The sequence below is a fragment of the Erythrolamprus reginae genome, chromosome 2 (assembly GCF_031021105.1).
Source record: "Erythrolamprus reginae isolate rEryReg1 chromosome 2, rEryReg1.hap1, whole genome shotgun sequence".
NCBI lineage: Eukaryota > Metazoa > Chordata > Lepidosauria > Squamata > Dipsadidae > Erythrolamprus > Erythrolamprus reginae.
Window position 1 is genome coordinate 243,706,249 of NC_091951.1, and position 8,987 is coordinate 243,715,235.

The 8,987-nt window shown below is 36.2% G+C and overlaps 1 protein-coding gene across 2 annotated transcripts in view; it reads left to right on the forward strand.

Annotated features, from left to right (window-relative positions):
- SLC44A1 (solute carrier family 44 member 1) overlaps positions 1 to 7,526 on the forward strand; it is a 91,280-nt gene extending 83,754 nt beyond the window's left edge. Inside the window, exons 15-16 of one of the 2 annotated variants that reach the window (XM_070742373.1) lie at positions 1,122 to 1,202; positions 3,291 to 7,526. In XM_070742373.1, the coding sequence (XP_070598474.1) occupies positions 1,122 to 1,202; positions 3,291 to 3,314 (105 nt within the window). In that variant the 3' untranslated portion in view covers positions 3,315 to 7,526. Of the gene's footprint in view, positions 1 to 1,121; positions 1,416 to 3,290 lie in introns of those variants that run through there. The other variant, XM_070742372.1, reaches the window with a different exon arrangement.
- Positions 7,527 to 8,987: the final 1,461 nt, after the last annotated feature.

Genomic DNA, 8,987 nt, shown 5'->3' on the forward strand with positions numbered 1-8,987 from the left:
GTACCAGTTCCTCCACCCAGGTGCACTGTCCATTGCAGATGCTATCTCGGGCCCCTGCAAACTTGTCTCTCAAGGAGTGCTTGCTGAAGTGGCATGGGAAACTTTGGCTGGGCTCCTCGAGAGATGAGAACTAGCAGGAGGTCAATCTAGCTGGCACTTTCTCTTGGCCTCCCATCCCGAGGCCTCTTAGGAGATATGTAGGCCCGAAAGGCGGATGAAACTTCCTCCCCTCCCCTGGCAGCCTTTCAGCTGAGCGCAGCCACTTCTTGTGTCTTACCTTCCTGTTCCAGCTTGTGTGGCTCGCACCGCTATTATTATTTTGATTTCAGTTTCTAGACTGCCCTTCTCAAAAGACTCAGCTTTTCTCCCTTATTCTATACTCAAGGTGAGGTTTGTGCTCGGCCTTAAGGGGAAGGGCTGGAGTGTGGGTGGGGTGATATTAGGTGAAGCCTTGTGTTCCTGTGCCAGACTGGATTAATTGCCCTCCGCCATAACCAGCCCAGGGGCCAAGATTTTCTCCAGGGACCACCAATTTTCTTGCAGAACACCAGTGGTCCACAGACCACTGGTGAGCCATGGACCACCAGCTGGTGACCTGTGCACTACAGCACACTCATCTCTCATTAAATATGTAATAAATAAAATTAATAAATACTAAAAAGCGGGAAACATTAGGGAAAGTGCATCAATTATAGAATTTGTTGCAAGAACATTAAGCCATAATTTGGCACTTCAAATGGCTTAACCTTTAACATGTGATCATCAGAAGGGTTATTTTGGAGAAATGTCAAGGATCCACTGACATTACTACTTCCTAGCAGCCAAAGGGAAGAGAGTGTCCAATAAGTGCATTAGCAGCAGGCTATTTGCCCAGACAACAAAGCTAATGCTGGGAGGAAATTGAAGAGTGGAAAGTCCTCAGAGAGCAAAAGCACAATTGCCCAAGCAGCAGAGTGATTTTTTTTTCTCTTGTCCTCTCTAGAGCTGGAGACTTACAAGTTTGGGGAAGATATAATGCAATTATCATCAGTACCAACTTTTCTTTAAAACCGTGATAGAAAATTATTTAATATTTAGGTTCCAAAAAATAATGCAGTGAATTTTTCTCAACTATTTTTCAGGAATTTGTGGAGAACAGCAGAAAAGCATTGAAAGAAGCTGGCCGGGGGAGTGGAGGTGAAGGCAAGGAGCTCAAACCAATGGTAGGTCCAAGAGAAGAGATAGCTGCTCTTTTTCAAGAATTTCATTTGTACTTCCTATCCCTTTCTATTTTCACTGACTGTGCTTCTTCAGAAGAAGTGTTTGTCATTTGTGTCACTCAGGATGTTCTGCTTTTTCTGTTTGTGAGCTTGCCCATTACCTGGATGGCAGAGTTTTTGTCACAGCTGAGAGCGCCTCCCATAAAAGTAAGCTGAAAGGAATTCATTCTTTTCCTGTGTTTATGTCACCAAGGCTACTAGTAGTATTCACAGTATTCTAAGGGCTAAAAGCAGAGGGGATATACCTATTTTAACAATAGCAGTAGCACTTTGACTTATACACTGCTTCACAGTGCTTTACAGCCCTCTATAAGCAGTTTGCAGGGTCAGCATATTTCCCACAACAATCTGTATCCTCATTTTGCCCATCTCAGAAGGCTGAGTCAACCTTGAGCCTGGTGAGGTTCGACCTCCAAATTACAGCAGGCAATCAGCAGTCAGCAGAAGTACAGTATTTTAGTCTAAACACTGTGCCATACCACTTCATAGTGCTTTACAGCTCTTTCTAAATGGTTTACAGAGTCAGCCTGTTGCCCCCAACAATCTGTGTCATTTTATTGACCTCAGAAAGATGGAAGGCTGAGTCGAGGCAGTCAGGATCAAACTCCTGACTTTGGGCAGAGTTAGCCTGCAGTTCTGCATTTTAACCACTGCACTACGAAATATCAGACCTAATAAGTAAACTGCCTGGATATTCTACCTCTGATATCTTTTCCACTGCTCTGCCCTGAGTTGCTAATGGAATTCTGCAAGCGCCTGCAGCCACATCCAGATCACATGACCCTTCACTGCAAAGATGGCGAACATTCACTGCCATGATGTGTGATTTCCATTTGGCTGCAACTGATCTGATATATTTGGTGGGAAAGCTCAGGAGTGAATAGAAGTAGCCCTATCTAATTCACTGTCATATTTTATTTCTGCTAGTATCAACAATCAGGTTAAAAGTGACTTTGAGGGAATGTTCTGCTTTGATGAAGGCTTGAACAAACCATCATAGTAAAGTAAATTGTATCACAGCTTTGCCTCATTGAGGCAGTGTAGAGCACCTCTTTGAAACGAATAAAACCAATCTAATCAGTAGTTTTTCACTTAGGCTTGACGATAGGCTGTTTCCCCCCATCAGTAAGGAAATAGATACAGCAACTCCTTTCAACCTGCTAAAATATCATTTTTCCTAGTTTTGCTTCTTATCCTCTCCCCATGTCCTTTCTTTACCATTGTTCTTCTATGTTTTATGACTAATAAATATATATATATATCTAATGTAGGCTTCTTTGGTTTGAAAAACATCCTTGCTTATAACTTACTATCAATAACTCAGAGACAAGAGTGAGTTCATTAACATAGCATTATTACTGTGGTTTGTAGTCGAATTGAAATTAAAACATATGGGTACTTGTTTTTTTTCTCTGTTCTTTGGAGATATTTCACTGGGTCAGAAAGTTTCCCTCACTGCTTTTCTCCCCCTAACTGACTCATATGCAAATTACAATTAAAATGCTCTACCCAAAACAGCAGGACCAGTTCTCTGCATCCAAGAGAGAGCCATAGAAGCTGAACAGTCATTGGTTGGGGATATTTTAATCCTGTACAGTTGGCATTAAGTTTGATGGCCCAAATGGCCTCTTCTGGGAAGAGTACCATGGAAGCCACCCTAAGCTCCTTGAACGAAATGCAATGAAATAAATTATATTAAGCAACTTAATATATTATATTTAGCAGCTACAGTCCATAAATACATATGTATGTACTTTCAAATTGAATTTCAAACATTTGTGCCAAACAAACAGATTCTTCTTTTTCTCTGTGTTTTTCTGCTCTGATGCATGGGTGTTTGTTTTAAAAATCTCCAATTTCCCACCCAATTTTTTTCACCCAAAAAAAAAGCAATTCTGTGTCTATCCAAAATTTAAATGTAGTTATATGTTTAAAATTAATATGGTTTCTTAATTATGCTGTTGATCAAGAAACGTAATGTTTAATTTTTAACTTGACATTTTTAACCTCAATTTGTAACTTTTTTTCCAGGTCTCTGGAGCAAGTTCATCTTGAAGCTGGTCAGCTGATATGGAAACCATTGACATTCCAAAACAATATCTATTTCTCTCTTTCTCTAGCTATCTTTCTTCTATATATATATACCTATATTATTTAAAAAGCAGCCAAAATCAGAGAAAAGGAACAGGGATTTAATACTTTTTTAATGATTATTTTTGTGAAACATGTACTCTTTTCATACGGGTGGCTTTTACAAGCAACTTTTATCATTGTTACATTTTTAAAAAAATCATTGTGATTCATGGTGATGTTATGATTGTAATCCGATAGAGATATCAAAATTTGGAGGAGAATTCCACAATATTTAAACATAATAACACGAGATTTTCAGATTTGGAATAACATAAGTAGGTCAAATAATTTCCCCACATTTTTATTTTTAATTAACATCACAGTTTAGAATTCAGTGAGTAATGACTGTTCTGAGAGGGTAAAAATCCTTTGCTAGAATTTTTTATTAATTAGAATCAGAATGGATAATACATTAATCATGTTGGATTTTGTTGCTTCTTTTTATGGAATACAAATAGGATCAAGTAAGTTTAGCATATTCAGATTTTTTTTCTGTATTGTATAGTTTAAGACATTAAAATAAACACAACAAACCCAACTCCTCAGGTATTAAGATATAGAGACAGCCCCTGAATCTGTGAAGGACAAACTAAAGATGTATGAGAAAGAATGAGTTTAATATGCAACTTTTGTCCTCTGTTATCTTATTTTCCCTGTTAGGTTTAATCTCGTCTTTTCACATTGTTTTTTCTTTGAACTAAGCAGATTCTTCACTTAAACAATTTATTAACAACATTCTAATGCTCAGCCTTAGATATGCTCCATTGTTGTTCATTCATAACAATATGGAAAGATTTTAAGAGTAGAGACAAACTGTACTACTATACAAAAATAAGTACTGTAAGTTGTTTGTGGGTTTTTTTGTTTTGGTTTTTTTTGTTACTGTTGACCCTATATCTGGGACCTATTTCATTATACATTTGTGGAGTATAGTAGGAAAGAGCACATAAACATCTTTTTTGAAATGTCACTGTCTTAGTATATAATGTAGGTCTTAAAGTAGTCTCTGTATATTCATGATCACGGGACCTGAGAGCCACATGAATACTTCAGAAACTTCCAGAAAGCAATATTTCTTTCCCATTCTATCTTCCTTTATTTTTTGTAATTGTTTTAGTAACATGCTAAATACAGAGACTCTTGTCCTCCTAAAAGTGTATGCCTCTTGCAGTGGGATGTGGAGAATATCAGAACTTTTTGGCTATGTGTTAATTGATTACTTTTCTTTTGTGCCAAACCAAGATTTGTTTGGATGATAGTAAGTTTCCAAATTTATCTGGGAATTGATAAGTATCTTTTCAGTCTTTGCTACCAAGAATGGAAACATAGAATTCTTACATTGACTCTTGATCTTAAATTGATATTGTTGGCCTTTTTAATTTCTCCTTTTCGTGATAACCTAGAATCTTAAACTTGAGACGGAAATTTTATCCATTCATTCAGATGATAAATGGACAATCAACCATTCAAATGATATTTAATGACAAATTTATATGAGAAGATACTATTGGGGATGTTTCTCTTTAAAGAAATATATCAAAAAATTTATTCTTTGTGCTTAATTGCCAAATGTTATTTCATTTGTTTCATAAGTTACCAATCTTTTCTCCTCTGAGAAATAGGACGGTATCTCTTTTTCTTTTGCATTCATGCTTTTAATCAGTCTACTCTAACCAATGCCTCTTAGAGTATCCTCTCTCCCCTTCCCAGTTTCATAAATTAATGGTAATACTTATATCTTAATAGATTGTTTTATTCTTCCATCAGCCCTTATTTCTACCCCTGCCCCTAACTTGGAGTTTCACTAGAAGAAAATAGAAAAGTAAGCATAGATGGGAGAATAATTCAGCAACTTTTACTACCAATCTATGCTGTGCTTTAAATACATTTACCTTTCTGCACAATTCTCATTCGACATGTGTGATAGTTGTTTGCTATCATGTACAATTTGTGTCGTATTTGACTGGAAACACATGGAAGTCTCACTGTGTTTTTTTTAATATATAAAGATGTTTAGGACCCTCAGGATACTCTCGTATTAAGCATGTATTCTGGAAAACACATCTTGGTTTTCCTTTGATCATTTTTGTTTCTGAATAGAACTATGAGAAGACATTTGGTACCATGTCAGATATTTGAATGATTGATCTGTAACAGAAATTGATTGTTGCAACTTTCTTGAGAGTAGATCATGTTCATACCCTAATTTCATGAAATTTCTACCTTCTAATAGTTGGGAACATTTTCTTCCTTTTTATCAGCAGCATAGGATATTGCTTATTTCTGATATTTTCTGAAGGCTTGATCCATGTCCCTCATTCATTAGAAGGTTGACTCTTATTCTAGACCAGCTTTCTAGGGATGCTCTAAGATGCAGTATAGTCCTTGAGATAATCAACTTTTATGTTAATCAAGTTATAACTTTGTAAGTAATTGAGGAAGCAATTGAGAAAACTGGCTGCTTCTTTTGCATGGGATTCATAACCAAGAGAAAAACTAGTAAGATTGTTCCTAATCATCTCACTAAAAATAATCATACACCAAAAGCTAACATGATTGGGCCAGAACAACTATTTTAGATCTTTGGGATGCAGGATAGTATTTTTATGGGGAAACATCCTATAGTTTGAAGTAATAGCCAGAAATGTATTTCTGTTTCTGGTTTTTGTATTAAATCAAGCCAAAAGCATGATTGGTAAACCTTGCTTTCCAGAAGGTTCCAGAGTTTGACAAGGCTCCTTCCCTATTAATATGAATAGCCAGAGACCTCTGGAAGAACTTCATTGCCTGTTGGTAGCTTTCATTTATCCAGTAATCAGTTTTGTGTGTTAAATTCCTTTCTTCATTCTGAAATTTACTATGTAATGAATGCTAATATTTCTCTGTTTGGCTTGATGTAACGATAAATGCTTATAGTGTAATTGCAGAGAATAATTTCATGATCTGTTTTATGCTATATATTCTTTTTGTTACAATTTTTTAAAGAAACTATTTTTGTTAATATAAAAGTAAATATTTCAGAGTAAAATTTTTAAACTTTATTGCACTAAATGCAGACGTGGAGAGGGGGGGAAAGGAATGCCTCAGTAGTTGAATCACTCCAGAGAATCTTTTGGGAGAAGAGCTACTGCTCTAGGTAAGCTTAGCTAACGGTTATGAAAATAGGTGTAGAGACAAGGTGACTGGCTACCAGTGTTTTTATATCTGGCTGTTTTGATTCTGTGCTTCCTTTCAAAGGATGAGACCTTTTCAAATTGTTGCTGAATGAAACATAGCATTCTGTAATTAACTGGTGGTCTTTGCTGTGTAACTAAATGCTTCAGTTAATTTTTATAAATCATATAACATCTCAATCTTTTCAGCCTACTTGCAATAAAATTCAGGACAATTTAAAAGAAGAATAATCTTTTCTCAGTCAGTCACATAATCCAATTATGAAACTATAAGTTTAGCAAACTAGTTCCTGCTAACATTGCTGATTTTACCAATGTGAATTATGCCATGAAATTTAATTTTAAGGTAGCTGACACAAATCAAGGTTTGAAATGCACGTCTTAGCAGGAACCAAGGTACTAGTCTAGGCTTAATCTAGAGCACTGTTTTAAATCTCTTTTAATGTAAATATTACATGTTACTGTAATGATATTGGAGGAGAATTATGAGGAGGAGCCTTAATATACAGGAGGAAGTTCTGTAGCTTTGCCCTGGCACTTAACTTCAGATGTAGATTGTTGTAAGTCACTGAAGTGATATTTATTGTGAAAGAAATCTGGATTTAGCAGATTGAAAACCATAGCAATTGGACCACAAACAGAAAAGGAACGGCAAGACGGTTAAGTAGCTCCTCCAAGGTTATCTGCCATTGAGTTCTACTTCAACAATGACTCAAGATAGGAGACCTGGATTAGACTCACCACTGACATCATCACAATTCCTGCATTCCAGGCTCCACAAACTTGTGTTCCCTGCTTGCTGAAAGCCTTGAGGAAAGAGATGCTTTTGGGTTTGAACTTGCAACTAGAATTGTAAAGAGAAACAAATTTTTGTATTTTTGTATACCTTGATTGTGCAGCATTTTTATATACAGGTCCTGTTTTACAAATAAAAATGGTTTCTTAACCTGGTGTTTAAAAAGTTTTATGGATATTACTTCTCTTAGGAGCTGTGATTTTCAAGATGAACAAGTCACCTATTTTCTGGCAGAAAGGTATACTTCAGGCTGGTAGCACCTGGAGACTTCTGAGATATTTTACCAAGCATGAAATGGCACTTGACTGGTGAAACTAATGGCTTAAGCAGTGATTGATTTAGGCAAAACTCAATTAAAAAAAGAGTTATCCTCTGGTAAGGGAGGAGGGGGCAATAAATTTTACAAATAAATAAATAAATGCAATTGGGATTGTTTTTATGAAGATCCAAGCTAATAGTTTTGCAAAGCATAAGGATGCTTCTAATGTTTTAGTATTAACCAAGAAGTAATATTTTCCTCCAAACTATTTTTATTTTGAAATGTATTTTATTTTCTCATTTGGAATAGGGCCATTTATGAATTTCATAAATTCATTAATAAAATTATTTCCCAGCTGAATACATCACTAGCTCTAATCAGGTATAATTCCATTAATTATGTTTAGTCTTTCATAAGACTGATGGAACATTATTATTATTATTATTTATTGGATTTGTATGCCGCCCCTCTCCGCAGACTCAGGGCGGCTAACAACAGCAGTAAAACAGTACAACAAAATCCAATACTAAAAAAACAGTTAAAGACCCATTATATAAAAACCAAACAAACATACCATACATAAAATTGTGAAGGCCTAGGGGGAAAGTGTATCTTAGTTCCCCCATGCCTGGCGGCAGAGGTGGGTTTTAAGCAGCTTACGAAAGGCAAGGAGGGTGGGGACAATTCTAATCTCTGAGGGAAGTTGGTTCCAGGGGGTCGGGGCCGCCACAGAGAAGGCTCTTCCTCTGGGTCCCGCCAAGCGACATTGTTTGGTTGACGGGACCCGGAGAAGACCCACTCTGTGGGACCTAACTGGTCGCTGGGATTCGTGCGGCAGAACGCGGTCCCTGATATATTCTGGCCCGGTGACATGATCTTATGATGACACACTACAGTGACCCAGCAGCAAAATTTAATTTTTATGCATGTCCTGAAAATGTCCCATATTTTTTTTTCCAATTGGATTCTTAATTCTTGCAATATAGCTATTTAATTGATACCAAAAAAATGTATATGATTTTGTAATTCAGAAGTGATTTAATCAAGTATTACATTTTTTTAAAAGTTCAATATTCTTGTTTAAATTAAACATTCAGTTTTACTTAATCATGCTATTAAGGAACTCTACTTCCTCGGCTTATTTCTTTAAAATATTATCCCATTTCTAGTGCTGTTTTAATAGTCAAGTACCTGAGAGCACATTTCTTTTGATTGTTCTAGGGAACAAAATTGTTCCCTAGGCAACTTTGAACAAAGACAACTTCATTCAATTTGGACTCAAGAGAAAGGGATGCAACTTCCATATTGTTTTAAGCATACCACATGATATAGTACTTTGACACACAGTGTTTTTTTTAAGACAACCT